Source organism: Schistocerca gregaria, chromosome 8 (genome assembly GCF_023897955.1).
Source record: "Schistocerca gregaria isolate iqSchGreg1 chromosome 8, iqSchGreg1.2, whole genome shotgun sequence".
Lineage (NCBI taxonomy): Eukaryota > Metazoa > Arthropoda > Insecta > Orthoptera > Acrididae > Schistocerca > Schistocerca gregaria.
The window spans coordinates 415,379,563-415,401,289 of NC_064927.1; the positions used below are offsets into that span (position 1 = coordinate 415,379,563).

The 21,727-nt window shown below is 41.9% G+C and overlaps 1 protein-coding gene and 1 non-coding gene across 3 annotated transcripts in view; both read left to right on the top strand.

The window, feature by feature from the left end:
- LOC126284488 (protein sidekick-2-like) overlaps window positions 1-21,727 on the top strand; it is a 905,210-nt gene that overhangs the window by 547,359 nt on the left and 336,124 nt on the right. For both annotated transcript variants that reach the window (XM_049983448.1, XM_049983449.1), the window contains one exon: window positions 9,206-9,357. In XM_049983448.1, coding sequence (XP_049839405.1) covers window positions 9,206-9,357 — 152 coding nt within the window. The remainder of the gene's footprint in view (window positions 1-9,205; window positions 9,358-21,727) is intronic.
- Window positions 11,759-11,831, top strand: Trnaa-cgc (transfer RNA alanine (anticodon CGC)). The gene has a single exon. It is a non-coding gene; the product is annotated as a tRNA-Ala (tRNA).

Here is a 21,727-nt window from a genome sequence, read left to right on the forward strand (position 1 = left end):
GGAACGCCGTGCTGGGTCCCAACGGCCTCTATCACTATCAGTCGAGATGACAGGCATCTTATCCGCATGGCTGTAACGTATCGTGGAGCCACGTCTCGATTTCTGAGTCAACAGATGCGGACGTTTGCAAGACAACAACCATCTGCACGAACGGTTTGTAGCAACATGGTCTATCAGCTCGGAGACCATGGCTGCGGTTACCCTTGACGCTGCATCTCAGACAGGAGCACCTGCGATGGAGTACTCAACGACGAACCGGGGAAAACGTCATTTTTTCGGATGAATCCAGGTTCTGTTTACAGCATCATGATGGTCGCATCCGTGCTTGGCGACATCGCAGTAAACGCACATTGGAAGCGTGTATTCGTCATCGTCATACTGGCGTATCACCCGGTGTGATGGTATTGGGTGCCATTTGTTACAAGTCTCGGTCACCTCTTGTTCGCATTGACGGCACTTTGAACAGTGGACGTTACATTTCAGATGTGTTACGACCTGTGGTTCTACCCTTCATTCGATCCCTGCGAAACCCTACATTTCAGCAGGATAATGCACGACCGCATGTTGCAGGTTCTGTACGGGCCTTTCTGGATACAGAAAATGTTCGACTGCTGCCCTGGCCAGCACATTCTCCAGATCTCTTACCAACTGAAAACGTCTGGTCAATGGTGGCCGAGTAACTAGCTCGTCACAATACGCCAGTCACTACTCTTGATGAACTGTGGTATCGTGTTGAAGCTGCATGGTCAGCTGTACCTGTACACCCCATCCAAGCTCTGTTTGACTCAATGCCCAGACGTATCAAGGCCGTTATTACGGCCAGAGGTAGTTGTTCTGGGTAGTGATTCCTCAGGATCTATGTACCCAAATTGCGTGAAAATGTAATGACGTCTCAGTTCTAGTATAATATATTTCTCCAATGAATAACCGTTTATCATCTGCGTTTCTTATTGGTGTACCAATTTTAATAGCCAGTAGTGTAACAAAGTAGTTATTTATAGGGAGAAAATGTTCGTCACCAGAGCGAGTATGTTCATAAATAAATATGTATACATAAAGAATAAAGATGTTGAATGATAATAGAGTTTCTTTTATGTCAAAAGATTTAAGATTTTTCACATAAAAATTTCGGCGACATTGCTTTACAGCACGCCCTCGTGTTATAAGGTTTATAATTTAACTGACAACCAGCCACAAACATGATTTAGCAAAAGTCAGTTGCAGAGATGGATCGGGGACTCAGCTGCCAGGGACAGGACGTCAAATCAAACACCTTACAGCCGTCTAGTTTGGAATCTTAGATTATTTGGCTACGCCATCTTAACCCTCCTGACCGATGTGCAGGAAGGTTCCAACCTCGATTCTGGTCAGAACAGAGGTCAGCAATACCAAATACCGGTATTAATAGATAGCGATCCCTTTAGGCATCATCTGCCGACTGTTGATAATGATGGTGGTTGAAGAGTCGGTTCTCGTCATTAGAAAATGAATATTTTCTCAGTGTCAAAGGTTTTTCCATTGATAATTAAGATCTTTCGTCAATGCCCTATGTGGACCAAGAACCACTGGGACCACTCTCACGTGTTTAAACCAGCCAAGTGTTTCAAGTCTTTATTTCGTCGGTTCCGCTGTCACCTGTCGGTTCTGCTGTGGTAGCAAATTACAGTGATTCACACTTCCTTTTCTTCAGCTGTTGTGATGTCTGGTGTACTGCGAACCAGCATTCAATTCGTCTGAAGTGGGAAGTCCCGCAGTAATTTTACGATTGTTTTCGACCCACAGTCATTTTACGTTTGTTTTCGACCCACAGTCATTTTACGTTCGTTTTCGACAATTTTATCTGGCTTGTGGTCTCACCAGATCCCCGCAGCCGGTAGACGGCAATTTTGTCATAATTTCCAGTGGATCGTTCGTGCCACAGCCTTGTGTCTCTGGTCTTAATCAGTCTGAGCGATCTTTTCGAGACAGTCCAGATATGATCAATTGTTTCGTCAGCTTCTTCACACAGTTTTCAGATTTATTATTATTATTGTTTACAGTCTGTGTACTATACTGATTGGAGTTTTAAGTTTCTAAGAATATTTTCTTGAAAGACAGGTAAAACAATTATTGGCATTCGGTAGGTCATTACAATTTCTTTCTGTATCAAATTTCACATTTGACTGTAAAGGAGGCGACACTTCTGAGGTTGCTAGAATCATAGCACCAGTAATGTTTACTCTGGGACATGAAAGGAAGACGAGATTCCCTGCAATCGTTGTCCGCTTCCGTTTGTGCCGAAGCAGCACTAATAGCGGAACAGCGTGATCATTGATTCCCTGCCGTGCTTTTGTGGAGCGAGACTTGCTTTTTCCCCGCCAAGAGTATCGAGTATCAAAGCCGGCGGCCACACTGATGGATTCTACCAGCCCCCAATTCCCCCCCCCCCCCCCACCCCCACCCCACCCCAACACCACCCCTCCCCACCCACAACTTCAAACACCACAGCACACAGTGCTTGGCGCCTAGTAAAGGCGGCGACGGCTGTGAGCATAAATAGAGCGGTGACGACCTGTTCCCTGGCGTGGGCGGTGCAAAATAGATGGATGATAACGGGCCTCGATTTATGACTCTCGTGACTCGAGTCGATATCTCGGTCGGGGCCTCGTCAGCGCGGTCGATCGTGTCGGCAGTCACTTGAAGGCAGCCACGTCTGGTGAAGGCTCGTGTTACCGCCGCTCAGATACACGAGACGCCACGGGCCACCCTGATGGCTCAGAGAAGCTGCATAAATATTCAAGCAGATTATGATAGGATTTTATCATGTTGCAGAGACTGGTAACTTGCTCTAAATGCTCAGAAGTGTAAAAATGTGCACTTCACAAACCGAAAAAACGCTGTATCTCATGAGTCACTGTTGGAATCGGCCAACACATACAAATACATGGGTATAGCCCTCTGTACGGATATGAAATGGGATGATCTCATAGGTTCAGTTGCCGGTAAAGCAGTTGATAGACTCTGATTTACTGGTAGATTACTGCAGAAGTGCAATCAGTTTACAAAGGAGATTGCGTACAAATTGCTCGTGCGAGCGGTCCTAGAATATTGCTCAAGTGTGCGGGACCCATATCCAGTAGGGCTAACACTTGATATTGAATGTATACAGAGAAGAGCAGCATGAATGATCACGGGTGCGTTTGATACGTGGCAGAGTGACACAGATTTACGGAAGAAACTCACCTGGCAGACTCATGAAGAGCCGGCCGCGCCGGCCTAGCGGTTCTGGGCGCTTCAGTCCGGAATCGCACGACTACTACGGTTGCAGGTTCGAATCCTGCCTCGAGCATGGATGTGTGTGATGTCCTTAGGTTAGTTAGGTTTAAGTAGTTCTAAGTTCCAGGGGACTGATGATGTTTATTCTTCATCGCAAATAAAATATGTATAGTCAGACTATTACAATTACTTTAAAATAAAGTAGTTTTACTGAAAAAAGAAAATTGCTAGTAAGTCGTTATAAGCGCTAAAAGAATGACCATTTAAATACATCTGTACGTGCTAAATTTTATTCTAACCTTGTAATTGATGTTGGTGCCGGAGCAATAACTAGGGCGGTTCTGGGCGCTTCAGTCCGGAATCGCGCGACTACTACGGTTGCAGGTTCGAATCCTGCCTCGGGCATGGATGTGTGTGATGTCCTTAGGTTAGTTAGGTTTAAGTAGTTCTAAGTTCCAGGAGACTGATGACCTCAGATGTTGCCCCATAGTGCTCAGAGCAATTTGAAGCATTTTTTTTGACTCATGAAGAGAGTCGTAAACTATCCCGAGAAAGTCTGTTAATAAAGTTTGAAGAACCGGCTTTAAATGTTGACTCTAGGAATGTAGAAGACCCGCTACATACTGTGAGGATAAGATCAGAATAATTACTGCACGCACAGAGGCATTCTAACAGTCTTTCGTACCGCGCTCCATACGTTAATGGAATAGGAAGAAACCCTGATAACTAGTACAGTGGGATGTAACCTCCGCCACGCATCTGACGGTGGTTTACAGAGTATATATGTAGATGTAGATGGCTTACTGACGTTCCGCTGCTGGTCACGAGCTTGTCAGTTAGTCGACACTATCGTACTTCTGCATCGACATTTGTGTGCTTACTCTGCAAACTGCTGTGAAGTGCACGGAAGGGGTTACTTCCCGTTATGTCACATATTGCTGTCTCCTCCCATACCATTTGCGTTTCAAGCGTTTAACTCTACAGCACGAAAGTCAAACCGACGATCAATATAAATATTAATTTTGCACGAAATACTAAAAGTTGCGGAAATAACTGGGTTGGTTTCTTATTTTCACGACTGAGTCAGCTTAGAATCTGCGCAAATGGTATTTCGTAAATTACAAAGTCAGCTTCTCAATAACTACTACTGTTCGTAGCATCTCAGTGAGATTTCGTAATGGCGACTAAGCAGACATTCAGTAAGCCAGTTATTTGCCCTCACATTATCATATTCACACCCATTTCCACTGTAAAACCTATCAATAACATACTAAGGATATTAGTTGGACAAAATGAAAGAATATTACACAATACTGGATAAAAATAAATAATTACTCAGACTTAAAGAAACTTACAGTAATACATGTGTCTTAACAGATCGCAGCTTTGAGGAGGAAAAAAAAAAGGAAAGTAAGAAGTGGAGTTTGTCAGACAAAAGACGAATGTTGTTTTACAATGAGCCAATTTCTAAACTGATGACTTCAGACTTCACGCATCATGACTGCATGTCTCCTATACAAATGTTTATTCTTCATCGCAAATAAAATATGTATAGTCAAACTATTACAATTACTTTAAAATAAAGTAGTTTTACTAAAAAAAGAAAATTGCTAGTAAGTCGTTATAAGCGCTAAAAGAATGACCGTTTAAATACATCTGTACGTGCTAAATTTTATTCTAACCTTGTACTTGATGTTGGTGTCGGGGCAATAACTAGGGCTGAGGTGTTTTCCCATATGTAATTCTTAATACTGCCTCTAAAAGGTTCTTTTTGTATTTTGGCATCTGAGGAGGACTTATAAAGACACCATCTTACATATAATATTAAACACACTGAAGAGCAGGGCAAACATAGGAATTAATACATACAATTGCCGTAGAATCATATTAGGAGTTGTCTACCTCCACCAGAGAAAAGGCATCTAAAAGGTGGTGTATTCTCAAGTCTTAGAGGCAGAGCAGTGCAATGATATATGCCGGTAAACGGTAACCAATGGTTACCAGATGTAAGAGGTGGCCTGTTGCTTTTTATCCGTTTGTGGAGCCAAAAACGATGTGAGTATCATAGTTTTCTTCAGCACAATTGTACAGTGAAGATACGAAACGACCAATACGATGTATATGCCTCCTGTAACAGACGTGGTTGAACGTGAGGTGCGTCATAGTGTTCATGATTCTTCTGGAGCATCGATTTTTCTCGTGCCAGAAGTTGGGAATCAGCACCGTGTCTTTAAAGTGACGTCTTAGGTAGCGTAACTGAATTTTCCCCATATCCTACCTGTGAAATGAAGTCCGCACTTGCTTCACATACGGGTAAGCCCAGGTAAACATTCCATTTCATACACCACCGCCTATACAGCTATCCCCAGAACTTTTTATGAGTTAATATATTCCAGGTGTAATTCACTGCTGTTATAGGATACTGCATTTTCTGAAGTGCACATTTTTAAATTTCTCAACAATTAAAATAAGTGGACATTCTTCGCACAAGCCCCAAATCTTATTATGACCTTACCGAATATTTATGCAGCTCTTTTAGATAACACCTCATTGTTGACAAATAGAATAAATGATGATTTCTGATTTGAACACAAATTTATGATTCAGTTACTCTAAAAGAAGGGATCGTTATAATGGACACAGTCTGAGGCATGGAACAGTCATTAGTTTGATAATGAAGAGAAGCAGTAGGGAGGTGGCGGGAGGGGGGGGGGTTAAAAATTGTAGAGGAATACCATTGGATGAATACAGTATACAGGTTAAAATAAATGTAGGTTGTGAGAGCCAATCAGAGGTCTGCGCGGTATGTGTAACGTATTTGCGAGCCGTGTTGAACTGGAAGATAAAGCATTCTCTATTCTGCTTCGGTTCTGCATTCTGCTTGCTGGTTCTCTGTAATAGGCTTTTCAACTGCCTCGCTACTTCCACGTTTTCGAGACTAGCAAAAGATTTGGCGGCTTGCTTTGAGGTTGCTTGATGATGGTCACTCTTGTGCAACGAGCTACAATAAGTGTGGTGAAGTTGCGGCATGTATTTTGCAGCTCGGCGTAGAATTTGAATACAGCTTTTCAAGTCTTGGATGCTTCTTCGGTTGTATTCAAACTGCATCTGTTGTACAAGAGAGGTAATTAGTGACCGATGCACGTGGTACAATACCGGTTTTTCACTCTTCACCTGTGTGGTAGACATATTGATTGCTGCACAGTCTTATTAAGATACCTGTATTCAGTTTTTAGTAGTATATCTAGAACTTTTCTTTGTTCATGTTTTCTATAAATTGTGACCAGTCTAGCACGTGGCCATTCACAGGACAAGTGTAATCTTTATTACTGCTTTAGAATTGTTACAATAATCCTAAATTCACCAATAACATCTTCTTAATTTTATCCATTGTTGTCATTGGTTTATCAATGAATGTATTACTTTAGTAAAATGAAGAACAACCGCCTTCAGTCACAATGGCGATTTTATTTCAATGGGAGACGCGTTTCGATGCCTGGGGCCCAATCTTCAGGTGCTTTGATAGTGTACTCTTTTTCACGGATTTATGTTAATTCTCGTCCTGGTAAGATTACAATAGTATATTATAAAGTGGCACAGTGTGAACAGAGGTTTACAAAACAAAGACTTATCTAAAAAAATTATTTATATGTTGTGAAGGCTCTAGTACAAGAAAATCTCAGCGTAATGATGGGGACTGCCATCTTGCTGAAGGACGATAGTCTCTTGGGTATCCTATAGCTGCGGAACCACACAATTCGCGAACATGTCTACGTAAAAACACCCACTTACATTTATTCTCAGCTGGCCGGAGTGGCCGTGCGGTTCTAGACGCTGCAGTCTGGAACCGAGCGACCGCTTCGATCGCAGGTTCGAATCCTGCCTCGGGCATGGATGTGTGTGATGTCTTTAGGTTAGTTAGGTTCAATTAGTTCTAAGTTCTAGGAGACTGATGACCTCAGAAGTTAAGTCGCATAGTGCTCAGAGCCATTTATTCTCAGAAAGAAAAAATTGGCCAGTCGCTCGATCTCACATTAATCCTCACCACACAATAAAATCTGAACTGTCCTGGATGTGTTCTCTCACAGCATACTGATTTTCTGCTCCCAGGATCTGGACATTGTGGTGGTTAACAATTTAAGACGTTTGCAAACCACTTCATATATTGTACTCTTTGGCACTTGAAGGTCCCACGAAGCTTGCCTAATCGATTTCTGTGGCGCCCTCGTGAATACGGTCTCCTCCGAATCAGACGGTCTGCCCGTTTCTGAAGCGACCCCGTTGCTAAAAGTTTCCAAGTCCTGATCAGTCAGACAGACATTAGGTGCTTTCTTTCGATTATGCGACACCAGTTTTCCCTCACAGTAATCGGTGATATGGTTTCTGCTCACCATATAACACATAGAACTTTCCAGAATGAGATTTTCACTGTGCAGCGGAGTGTGCGCTGATATGAAATTTCCTGGCAGATTATAATTGTGTGCCGGACCGAGACTCGAACTCGGGATATTTGCCTTTCGCGGTCAAGTGCTCTACCAGCAGAGCTCCCCAAGCACGACTCACGCCCCGTCCTCACAGCTTTACTTCTGCCAGTACCTCGCCTCCTACCTTTCAAACTTTACAGAAGCTCTCCTGCGAACCTTGCAGAACTAGCACTCCTGAAAGAATGGATATTGCGGAGACATGGCTCAGCCACAGCCTGGGCGATGTTACCAGAAGGTACTGGCAGAAGTAAATCTGTGAGGACGGGGCGTGAGTCGTGCTTGGGTAGCTCAGTTGGTAGAGTACTTGCCCGCGAAAGGCAAAGGTCCCGAGTTCGAGTCTCGGTCCGGCACACAGTTCTAATCTGCCAGGAAATTACATAGAACTTTGTCCTGAGGGAAGCCGTTTTTGCGAAATTGCTCACAAAATGCTAACGTGGTGAAAGTGTTGAGTGAGAGACAGCTGTTCAGGAAGTTTATGGGTTCCCTAACAGACCTGTAACAAAAACAAACGTTACCATCTTAAATATAATTAATATTTATTCTTAAAATTAAAGTAAACGTTATGGACACCGTGTATGCTATTGTAATCTGACCACGGCCTAAATTAACCTAAAGCTGAAGAAATTAAAAGTTAAATAGACTTCCAGAGCACCTGAAGATGAGCCCACAGGGTTCGAAATGCATCGTGCGTTGAAGTAAAATCATGATTGCAACTGAAGGCGGTTACTTTTTATTTCATAAAAGTCTTCATTCTATATAACATTTATATTAAAGAACACGATTCCACGCGTGCTTTTATATTCATTTACAAGTCTGTCCTTAATATGAGCACGAACTTTATATTCTGAATACTCTGAATTATGACTTCACCAAGAATGTTAATCAATGCGAAGCATTAGAACCATTTTGCAGCTTTTCATGTCGAGACTCCGATACTAAATGCTGTTTATTCAACGCGACTGTTATGTATTTCAGGTTATGTATGGGTATGTGTTAGGTGTAGTAAGAGACAGAGGTATTAAAATCCATAGCAGCTGACCTGCCTACGTTGAGATCAGTTATTGTGAATTTTCTACAATTTACGATAACATAAAATGCACTCAGATTTTCATCTATGATCACATTTCTTTCCTTTGCACTCTGTAATCATCAAAGATCCCCTACTGTTGAATATGTTTAAGGATATGGCCAGAATACGTAATGAATTATTTCTTGTCTCCAATTTTTTTAGTTTTTTAAGTGAATTTGTTTAGGGCACGTCGCTGAGGTTAATGTTTCTCATGTACTTACGTCATTACATGGTAATGATACCTGTATGTCACCAGTGTTGGAGAAGTGTTGTACTGTGTAAACCCACCGAAGTTGTATAGTGTTTTGGGCTTCCGCACACTCACTTCCAGGAGAGCGACTTTGAGGTGATGATGATGATGATGATGATGATGATGATGATGTTTTGTGTGTTACAGCCGAGATGCCGGTGCTGCACCAGCACAGCAAAAGGTTCAGCGGCCTCTACACGGGTCCCTACTTCGACACAAGCACTGCTACCAACATAACGGCCCAGCTGGGCACGCACGCCTACCTGCCGTGTCGCATCAAGCAGCTGGGTAACAAGTCGGTGAGTTGGCAAGTCTGCAGTCACTGCGCTTTCTTCATTCCTCTGTTTTGCACTTAGTAATTTTGAGACTGTACTCGTTATTTATTGCGCAGATCGTATATCGTGGTATTCGGGCTACACTAATATCGCCAAAGTATGATTCTGTCTGTTGACCCCTATCCGGATGGTTTTCAGTAATTTGTCTTCCTACGAGCTTCGCCTCTCGTCACCTGCAGATTGTGATAGAGGGTACTGCGTGCTCAACTGCCTTCGTAAAGCCCTACTTTTTGCGCATGACAGTTACTCTCACAGACTGCTGTGATGCGGAAGTTACGTGGAGAGACGATCTTTGCCCAAAAGTTATCGGAATCAGCCATTGACTACAGCTCAGCCTCTTCCCAGTCGTTTGTTCCTTTACTTGTCTGTGAAGAGTATAGTGCTCTATTCGGTGCAGAACAGTGGGCCCAGCGGAGGAGTAACTTTCTACTGGTGGCTAAAAAGGAAAAATTTAATTTCTAATTAGCTAGCCAGACAAAAATATTTTAAAAAATCGTACTGTAAGTAGTGAGTCAACTTGCCACATTAATACTCTGTGAAAATCTCTCCCATTATCATTGTCAGGCAAGCAACAGACTCTCTAAGACAGGGTTACCCTTTCTTTTAGTTTACCTACGCCGCAGTAGAAGGAGAGGAGTATTTTTGCGCCGCACGTAATATACTCATATACTTAATACTAACAATAACCGCTGAGAAAAAAGTGGATGGGTGGAGGTATATAGTTATCACATTTAAGTAGTTTAGAATTTATGAATTTGTGATTCTATATTCAAAAAATGCAAGATGGAATTAATTTTACATTTTACGTGTGAGATTTCATTCATAATTTTATATATTTTCACGTAGAAGATGGTGTAAGTAGATCAATGACGATCACTAACTTCACCTAACGACGGTTTATTCAGCACTTGCACATACAAGAGCGCTGAGGGAACTATCCCCGGCCAGAACACATACGGTATATTTACTGTTACAGAACATTCCAGTACAATGATTCTTGACATTTGTGGATACTTCTAGAATGTGCACGAACCGAATACTGAAATTAAAATTTGACAATTCGGGTGAGTTTTGAATTCACGACCCTTGATTCTACAGTCTGCTATCATAACCACTACACCACGGTGACAATGCAACTCAGTTTCTTCAGTGTGAATATAAGTGATTGCAAATCATAGAATTTACGTGAATTTGAATTTGGGAAACTAATGTATCAATATTAGGCTCGATCGAAGCGGTTGAAATTCTCAGGCTGTTCTCAAGGTGTTCATCCGAGATTTTTGTTCTATTTTTACTCTTCGTGCGCTTTACTCTAAAAAATAACAGTTCGTAGACAAATGGGCTTCCAAACGAAAATGATGTAATCATATAACGCATCCCTGTGCAGCAAGGGTTATCTGTCTCAGGGCAGGTATGATTTGTAAAAGTCCAACCAAGATACTAGAACATGATGAAATTTTCCTTTCCGTTGGAAATCTACCGACCAAGTATATTGTTTGTAAAAGATGTTACATGTACATAAAAATTCGAATAATTTTTTTCGAAAAATCTTGAAGCTGACTATCAAATTCATGCATCAAATCGAAAAGTATGGCAGCGTATTTAATTCTTTCTTTAGGATTATCTTTCAGTTTATCGTAACTTTATATAAATAGAATTTTATTGAATTTTTGTTACTGATCGTTTGTTAGATGCCCATTTCTTAGACCACATTGATACTTTCCTTGGGCCACCGATTGGACACCCCTTCCCTAAGATGTAACAGTGCTACAGAGGGGTTTATGATGTAGCAGTGCCTTGTGGAACCATAACTACATTGCAACCAACTATGGAATGTCTCTCGCAGCGTCTTCGTTTCCAAAAGATGTCTAAAATGGGACACATTCTTATGCAGTCTGAATTAATTGTTATGCAATAGCTTTATTTATCCATGCAACAGCTTTATTTTTAGTCTGTAATGTGTTCCCCTAATATTGTTTTTTATGGTGAAAAGATTTGTTCTACAAAGAACACAGCGATGCTACTCAAGTAAAGCTTTCGTTTTGTAGCTAGCAAAAGTTGCCCCGTGTTATGAAATACATGATTGTCATTTTCTTTATTTTTAACAGCATTACCTACCTATTTAAGATCTGTTAGTAAAGTTAATTATAGTTGTTGACTTCTGCATAGATACTGCCATGAATATGCTTACAAGCACAAAAATGAGGAACACTAATTTATATAATAACTTTCTCAAAATATATTAATGCCACACTTGGTTTGTTTCTTGCCATGAATTTAACTTAGCGAGTATCTTCATAGAGTAACTTTGAAAGTAGACATAATAATAAGGATTTGCTACAGATGGAAATCCGACTAGCTACCGAGCGAGGTGGTGCAGTGGTTAGCACACTGGACTCGCATTCGGGAGGACGACGGTTCAATCCCGTCTCCGGCCATCCTGATTTAGGTTTTCCGTGATTTCCCTAAATCGTTTCAGGCAAATTCCGGGATGGTTCCTTTGAAAGGGCACGGCCGATTTCCTTCCCAATCCTTCCCTAACCCGAGCTTGCGCTCCGTCTCTAATGACCTCGTTGTCGACGGGACGTTAAAGACTAACCACCACCACCACCACCACCGACTAGCTCATACTTGGGCGGTAAAAAGAGGAAGACTGACATTACTGGCTTGTGGTGAGGTTACGTCAGAGACGGCTTCTTTACTAATTTGCGTCGATTGCTGACAACTCATGGAATGTTCATGTTGAAACACGCTTCTTACATAATTTACTTCTTAACTGCATACGCAATACAAGAATTCGCCTTGGTACTTACAAGCCACTACTTTTAGGTCGTTCATATTGGCACCAGTCGTAAACAGAACACAGTCGACCTTAAGTTTTCCGAATTCTGCCGATGTTACGTGATGAGTACTCGGAGGTAGTCGGATTTGCTTCCGTAATCAAGCTACAGTCAGCAAGTCAACACCGAAAAGTCTTTAAAACGAAAAAGTAAAAACTTAAATGATTAACGGTAAGGATAACCGATTATCTAAACTTAGTTGATATGAAGGGAATACCGGTATATCCACAATCGTTTACCATATTAATTACGATTATTCAGTTACCTCCAGTTAATCGCCAATTCCTGTTGTCACGTAAATACTGGAGCAGTTAAACCCGTTTTTTTTATTCCCAGTTGCGAATCACCTCAGTCCCATTGTAACGGTAGCACCGACCACTTCAAACGACAATAGACGCTAACGCTATACCCCTGCGAGGAATTTGTAAGTAGTTGTGACCGTGAGATTATCAAATGGAAACAAAACAATAAAAGTGCGAATCGTTTCCGAAACACCCGAGCAAAGTATAACCAACAATAAGCGGTGGGTCAGGAGCAGATGTTCTCCCAGCACAAAAGCAATTTGTAACATTGCATATTAAAACAGGTCGCCAGTCTGATTAGGCATTCTTGTGTCAAACAAAATGTTAAAGCAGTAGGCAGTGCTAAGGCTAACCTAACTTTCCTTGACACACACACACACACACACACACACACACACACACACTTAACTCTTTCCTTGTAACTGTTCATACTGCCACACAGTAACCTAACCTCGCAGATAAATGTGCTACTAACAAACAAATGGGCAATGAGATAGTAAACAGTAACATATGCCTCTCAACAGCACGTACCTTAAATGAACTACGTGCAACACTTCATAAAACCAGTTACCGACTCACATGAAACTGGTAGTAATACTGAACAGAGAAAAGCGTGAAAGGATTCACAGTTTAAGTCACGGGGTCTGCTAATGATCATAATCTATAACTTCATTGCTTAGAACAGGTTCAAAAATAGTTCCAATGGGTCTGAGCGCTATGGGGCTTAACCTCTGAGGTCATCAGTCCCCTATAACTTAGAACTACTTAAACCTAACCAGCCTAAGGACATTCACACACATCCATCCCCGAGGCAGGATTCGAACCTGCGACCGTAGCGGCAGCACGATTCCAAACTGTAGCGCCTAGAACCGCTCGGCCACTCCGGCCGATGCTTAGAACTTGGTCTCAGTGCCTTTGCACTAATGAAATTGTATTAGAATAGATAACACAGTAAATAGTTTCACAAGCTGCGACATCGTCATGAAAAAACAGTGACCCGTGTATGTAATATGTTTCCTTTAATTTACGTCTATGGTCACAAAATTTTGTTAACAGATTACCGATTTCGGTCTTTAATGACCATCATCAAATCTGTTTCATAGGACTTTGTTTTTATGAAACAGCTCTGATAATGGTCATTAAAGACCGAAAAATCTTCTTGGGGCCTTTAATATATTTATAGAGCCAAAAATCATGCCATGATAATGGCATCACCAAATGCAGCATCCGAGCCCTATAAATGCTTAAGCTCTTCCGGCCTCAAAACTTCATGAATGTGAGCCACAATGATCCGCTACTGCTAGAGGGGTGTTAACCATAGCACTGCTCAGCCGAGACTCACCCGTCACAAAGGACGAGTTGCCACTTGCGCGCTAACCACACCTTTTCCACTCCGCCAGGCGCCTTCCGCATCTGCGGGGCTTCCCCACATCCTGTACATTCAACACTACGTTTTCTAACTATGGGCCAAGTCATTTACAGTACATTATGTAACAACCATTTAAGTATTTATTTAAATTCGCAACTACATTTTAAAGAACATTGTTAAAAATTGCACATAACTGAAATATGTCCATGACAAATACAACATTTTATGTAAGCAATACTACAAACTAACATAGAAATATCGATGCAGATACAAAAATAGATCAAAATTATTTGTTAAACCACTACCAGATAGCCTCGTAATTGGGTAAAAGGAACTTCGACTCTGTAATGGGCCGGATATAAAACAACCCGCTCATCTCGATGGAGTGGAGAGTAGATAGTGGGTAAAAATCAGTCTTGAAGCACTGAATGGGTTCTACTGGGTCATAGGTGTTTGTCTAGTAAGTCAACCGCCATATTATGCGTAAATGAGCCAACCTTTCAAATTCTTTTCCTGCCTATATTGTACCATAATTAAATAATTAAATAAGAAATAGTTATACCGGCTTCTGGCCAATACGTTTGTGATGGTTTCCTTGCTTATAAGCCCATTACTAGAACGGGGGGGGGGGGGGGGGGTGTCACATCCCAAGTATTCCCAGGTGGGTCTGTCTTTGCTCCATCAACAGTTCGGCAGATATTTAGCTGAAAAGTCGCCGACTCTCCAGCTGGTCAATACACGAAAATTTTTAAGATAAGAAAATAATAAAAACGTTTATCTTTCGACATCATGTTTCCCATTTCACAGATTGCTCGTATCTCTTATAAAATTGTTGGAACAAATCGTAATTTTTACAGCCTCTTTGATGACTGAGTTCCAGTAGTTGAGACCAAGAACTAGAAACATTCTCTGATCGAAGAAGAGGCTATGTTTGCTCAAAAGGAAGTATTCGGCAAAATCAGATGTTTCTGAACTCCTATCCTCAATGTACATTGGCATTTGGGTACAGTGCTGGGGGAAGTTTCGAGCGTACTTTCCCCACCAAGCTACTGTCACATCCATACGTAATACTGTAGGGATCTGCAAGTCTGTGGCCATGTGTGTCGTTCACAGGGCGCAAATTATCTTCAATTTTCTTAGGCGTTCGAAAGACGCTTTTAATCCCATGTTTGTTGAAGATTAGACCAATTATACATTATGAAAGTAACATCCTGTACTGATCTTTTAATGATGACTGTAATGCTTGGATCTGAGGTTAAATTTTACAGGGGACCTGACTTGACTTCACGTTCGCGATTGCCACTTGGTCTGAACGCTGAGGGTTGACGGTCTATTTCCCTGCCGTGATGGTTTTCATCAGATATGATTTTATCTGTGTGTATCAGAGTGTTCACAGTTCTTCTTTTGTGAAGGATGGTAGAAACAGTGCCAGTTGAGATAATGGTCTGTGTGTGTGTCGGTTTACGATATAGCAAGGGACCTAGCCGAACGTCTAACTTCCACTCAACTAGAACGTGTTGATAATGCAGGAGGACGGCGTAGGTTATCTTCAGTCAGAAAGTTCCTCAACAGTTAGTGATAAAATGATATCTATCAAATATGAATAAATACTCAACTTAAAGGATGCTTCTTCCTGTGATATGTCAACCACAATTAGACGTTTGAAATAATTACAGATCCTCTAAAATATTAAAGTCCTGTCACTGTGCCTATCAAAGGGAAACTCCCCATCGCATCCCCCTGAGATTGAGTGGTAAGGTGGCACAGTAGATAGCCCGTCAAAAACTGAACATAGATCAAGGTAAAAGCAGGAAGAGAGTGTACTGGAGTGCGAAAAAAGAAGCAAAAATAGAAACAGTGAAAGATTCAAGCTTAACAAGTGTAATATCAAGAGAAGTGACCGCATTACGTCTTACGTCCTCTTGGTTTACCCCGGCTCGGTAGCCAAGCGTGCTTTGCCAGAGGGCTGCTCGCCCTCTGTCATACAAAAACTGAGTAAAAGAATCAACGATTTACCTGAATGGCTGTCTTGTGACGTCCGCCCAAACCAAATGCAACAAACAATACCGAAAAAAAAGAATCATGATGTTAGGATACAACTTCAATAACCCGCGTTCAGAACTGTTTCGTGCACATTATTTTTATTTTATTTTTTTCACAAACTTTGGACTGTCCGTCCGCTCATTGAAATGTTTGTTCTCTTTCTGTAGTGTTGGCAGTTTTCACACTATACATAGGTTATAGAATATGAGTCATGTGGTAGGAATACGTTACCGGCGCAAGCAAGTGTGATGAACAGTGAGAGTAATCGAGGTACCACATGGATGTCTCGCAGAAACGAAAACACCAAATAAACGGGTGTGAACTACGTTACAGCAAAGGAATTCAAGAGTGAAAACTTCCAAAACGGAACGCAACTTCAGAGACGGTAAAAACATATTCTGACAGAGCACGACCATTGAGAAACAGTTGCATTCATATGTTGCAGCTTATGTGGCAAACTATTAAGTTTCCATCATTTCCTTGGGAGCGATCACATTCACATTCATACGAACACCTAAATCGGGAAAGGAGGCATATCTCGCTCACTCACTAGGCGTACAAATTGGATACATCGACAGGTTGCTTGTTTGGTTTGTGGGGTACTCAACTGCGCGGGTATCAGCGCCCGTACAAAGTCCGAATTTTTTCACACTCCAATCTATTCACTGTCATAAATGATTATGATGATGACGATGAAATTATGAGAACAACACAAGAACTCAGTCCCTGGGCAGAGAAAATTCCCAATCTAACCTGGGAGCCCGTGTCCAGAGGCAGCAACGCTAGTCACTACACCACGAACTGCGGACGCATCGACAGGAGATTCGTATCTTATGAGACACGTGCACGTTAGTGGCGATAATGACACTCTATACGTGTTTTGCGGTGGAAGACTCGGATGACTTGTTGCCTTGTCATCAAAGACTTGAGGTTCCAATTCGAAAGCCACTTCCGTTCTACTGCTAATAGAGTAACTTTTCACAATTAACTTTCATTATCGGTCCTTTCCTTACACCTCGCTGTTGCAAACGGATGTTACATAACGAGAGAGACACAAATCTGAATACAGCGAACAGAGAGAAAAAGAAAAATGGGACGGGTGAGCATCAAACCCTGGTCGCCCTCTTTGCAGTTCAAAACTACGACCCCTTTACCTCGAAGCCGACGTGCTACAAGGTTGCTATATTTTGTAGTTCTTGTGCTTGGGACGTTCACTATTCTACTTTGCTTCTTTTCACAGTTCAGTACGCCTTCTTTCTGTTTTAATGCTTGATATGTGATCAGTTTTTGACGGGCTTTCAACTAGGCCCTTTTAACCTCCCCCTTACTAATCGGCCTATCCTGCTTGCTATATAAAATATGACCGTGGATCGCGTATATGCCTAATGTATTTTTACTAATTGGATAAGGCTATCTCTTCCGAAGAAGTAATACCGACAAGAAAGAAGAAAGTGTACAATCGACTACCGACCCTTCTGATGGAAAAGTCCACTAAAAAAATAAAAAAGGAATTAAACCGAACAGGGCTATAATTTAGAAAAAATTAAAGTTATTTTATGCATTCACTCAAGAAGAACACTGGACAGAAAAGGGGTACCATGGTTGTGAATCCAAAAGTTACACTAATGAACGAAAAGGAAATAATTAACGGTCGCCAGCCCACTAGGGAAATTTACATCCAAATTCCTGTACAACATGATGGGAAAGAAAAGACACGTCTTATTAAACACTGACGTGGCAACTGAAGGTTGTCACGTCTTTTTATATTTTTTTGCATTAATTTTAAGTGAGTATGTAATGATAAAGAAAACTGTGAAGTCACTCTTACGTTATGTTTGGCATTAAGTTTTGAGAAAAAGGCAATCGAGTAATGATTTGAAAATATGCTCTTAAACTGTATGTTAGTATTGAACTTCGTTACGTGAAAAATGACTTTCAGTGACCTCAACGTAATGTCATCAAAGAAATTTAGAAAAATAGCAAGCACTTTTTACTTTGTAGTTACTTATTATGCAAATTGGATTTCATATTATTGTCTGAACAACTGAGCCTTTTTTACTAACTTGAACAGAATTAAATACTAGAATACATACCAAAACAAACAGCCACGTGCTCCAAGCTATCTGTAAAATAAATAAAACTTCAGCACTCTTAATTTGTGCATTTCTTTAGATTTGGATTTTTTCCAGTGATTGATTCCCAAACTTGAAAAATAAAATTGCTTTACTTTAGTCATATACTGAAGTCTCTGTTGTACAACAGTTAATTGAAAGTAGACTGAGGCTAAAATTCTTAAAAGTGAAATTATTCGTTAATAAACTGGCTGTAACTATTCAATTTGTTTCTTATGACACTCAGCGTATAAGGAAGAAAAGGAACAAGGACTCTGCTTCGTAACAATGAGAACACAATCACCCTTAGTTTAACTGATTATTATTTAAATAAATTTTATCAATCAAATCACATTCAGTTGTGCTGGGTTAGCCGTTAATACTTTCTACCAATGAACAGTCTCACTTCAGTGCTGTGCATACGACGAGACTCGGAGCCGACGACGAAACTGTGTTGCTGGAACTGCTGCTGTTGTTGAAGACGGTAGCGTATATTGTAGAGCCACGGCTAATTATAGGAACGGGCAGTCATAATTAATACAGCATCTTCCGCCCGTACGGCTAATTATAGGAACGGGCAGTCATAATTAATACAGCATCTTCCGCCCGTCCTCTGTCCGTACTCCTGCTCTAGACTTCTGGCCGGCGTGCGTACATGATGCCGCCGAAATGGTACTCTCAACTGCGAGAGCGTTAACACCACACTTCCACACACTACAAACTCTGGAACCCGTCTCTCTCGCTCCGCGCAACAGCTCCCTAACCAAGATTTTACAACGCACAAGCACTGGTATTATCGTTGGTAGTGGATGCATATAACAATTCCTTTGACTTTTTCCCAGAGCTTATAAGTTTCAGAGTAAGACACAGATAAATACAGTGAAATTTCAACAGGCTTCTACCTAATTTTAAACATACAGCGAAGTAATGTCCTTAGTTATTAAAACGAAGCATTTACATTAGAAATATTTACATACACTTCAGCTATATATAAGGTGTGAAGCATCTTGCATTTTTGGTGTTACACCCTCTTATCATCAAATCCGAGGGGTGCGATGACACGTTTCCCTTGTGAGTGATGCCTGGGTAGAGTCCAGAGCTGCCTTACGATGCGATGACTTTAGAGCCAAGTCTCGCAGACGACGGACGAACACTGCAGCCTGTAGACCCGACTGTTAACTGGAAACTGTACATGATTCGGCGCACTGGAGAGAACTGTCCGCCGTAGCTCTGTTATTCAACAAGGCATCGTCCAGTTGCTATCCACACAGGTGATGCTCATGAGTTGGCTAACTGCGGAATCCTGGCGGACCTCGGTGTAGTTCATACTGCCAACCCGGACAGCTGCTACACTACGACTGTTTCGCATAGCTTATGGATTGTGGTGCGGTACTCTCTGGAGTCATGAGGGGCGTAACCACATCTAAGATATCTATCAACGTTTCTTCATTCCCACAGTGAACTATATGTTGGGATGTACGTTTATCGACAACATGCTGCTGCCTTCTCTTTGGAAAAGGCCTAATCAAAGAGGCAACAACAATATAAAGGCGAACAGGAGCAATGGTAACGCCGCGTTCGGCAAAAACCTCCGGGACAGTTTTGACTAGATCAGACGAAAAATGTGAACACGCTGGCATTACATCCGTTATTTCTCAATATTTGACACTGTAAGAGGTGGACAGGTCCACGTATATCTGAATAATCTGTAGATTTCAGGAGAGAAATGTTTGGCGAGGAAACTCATCGTTTCTCTTACGTAAACAGCATTCAGAGTTCCAGATGGATTGACGTGTTATTAATCCTGTTGAAGATAGCCTCAGACGTTGTTCTCAATATCGTATCTTTATTTACAAAAGTGCCTGTTCAAAGATACATTCAAAAATGGTTCAAAAGGCTCTGAGCACTATGGGACTTAACATCTATGGTTATCAGTCCCCTAGAACTTCGAACTAGTTAAACCTAACTAACCTAAGGACATCACATAACACCCAGCCATCACGAGGCAGAGAAAATCCCTGACCCCGCCGGGAATCGAACCCGGGAACCCGGGCGTGGGAAGCGAGAACGCTACCGCACGACCACGAGATGCAGGCAGATACAGTCATTTCACTTGCCAGTTACTTTCTTGGTGAAGGAAATGTTGGATGTTGTCCAAAACTAGATTTTCCAAAGGGAAATAACGCGAGGTTATTACAACAAATCCATCGTGAAAGACTTGGTATCTATACAAAAGGAGCCGGCCGCGGTGGTCTCGCGGTTCTAAGCGCGCAGTCCGGAACCGTGCGACTGCTACGGTCGCAGGTTCGAATCCTGCCTCGGGCATGGATGTGTGTGATGTCCCTAGGTTAGTTAGGTTTAAGTAGTTCTAAGTTCCAGGGGACTAATGACCACAGCAGTTGAGTCCCATAGTGCTCAGAGCCATTTGAGCCATTTTTTATACAAAAGGAATCTCCAATTTTACTATATCTAACAGTTATGAAACAAGTAACCACTGATAACGTAACTTTATAAAATAAGAGTATTCTCTCGTCTCTCTCTCCTTCCGAATAGGCCTTGAAAGGCCCAGCGATAACGACCGGTCGTCGTGTCATGCTCAGCCCACAGGCGTCACTGGATGCGCATACAGAGGGACATGTTGTCAGCACACCGCTCTCCCGGCCGAAAGTCAGTTTCCGAGACCGGAGCCGCTACTTCTGAATCAAGTAGCTCCTCAGTTTGCCTCACAAGGGCTGAGTGCACCCGGCTAGCCAACAGCACTCTGCAGACCGGATGGTCACTTAACCAAGTGCTAGCCCAGCTCGACAGCGCTTAACTTCGGTGATCTGACGGGAACCAGTGTTACCACTGCGGCAAGGCCGCTAGCAATATAAGAACATTAGAGCACGGTAATACAGACTAGGCCGTTGGCAAAATAAGAACATAAGTGCATGGTAACATACGCTGAAAGCCTTTGTTTGTGAAGCGAAGATACGATCGGCTTTATCTCAGTTTCACGTCATCGAGTGCAACCGGTAGCTAGCTGAGGCATCATGTTCATTCAGTAAGTGTGGTTCGGCCAAGCTGTCGCCTCGACCCAACTATCGCCTGGCTCACCACCCATTGTTTTGCCGATCGGTCGTTTCCCCGGAAACCGGGTTGACAGGAACATAGCATGAAGCGCATCGTAAGTGGGGCTCGCCGATTTCGCGTTCTTCTTAGCCCATCTTGTGATGGTTCCCGAGGAACGGAAACAGGTGAGTGATACACTTATCTTTCAAGTGCGAAGTATGTGACTGGGAATTGGTTATCTCCAGCGTAGCCGTTCGCTCAACGTGTGATATATGTAGATGAATGGTTAAGATCTAATATGATTGTAAGTGTCTTGTCAGTCGCCTTATAGTAGGAGTGGAAGGAAACGTTCGCGTTTACTTTTTTATTTATGTTAAGGAGAAAGTGTTAGGAGCGAAATAAGAGGTAATTTCAGCTTAATTGTTCACCTCAAATTTTTCCTGGACCATTGAAGATATCGTAACACTGCTTTCACCCAGGTGAATTGTGACGAAGTCTTCACCAAAGAACTTGTAATTTCTTTTCATATTTATATCAGTTACACACATGCTGGTATGAACTTCGCATACCAAAAGAAATTGTAATGATTACTATTATTAGTGTCGTACTTCTGAAAGT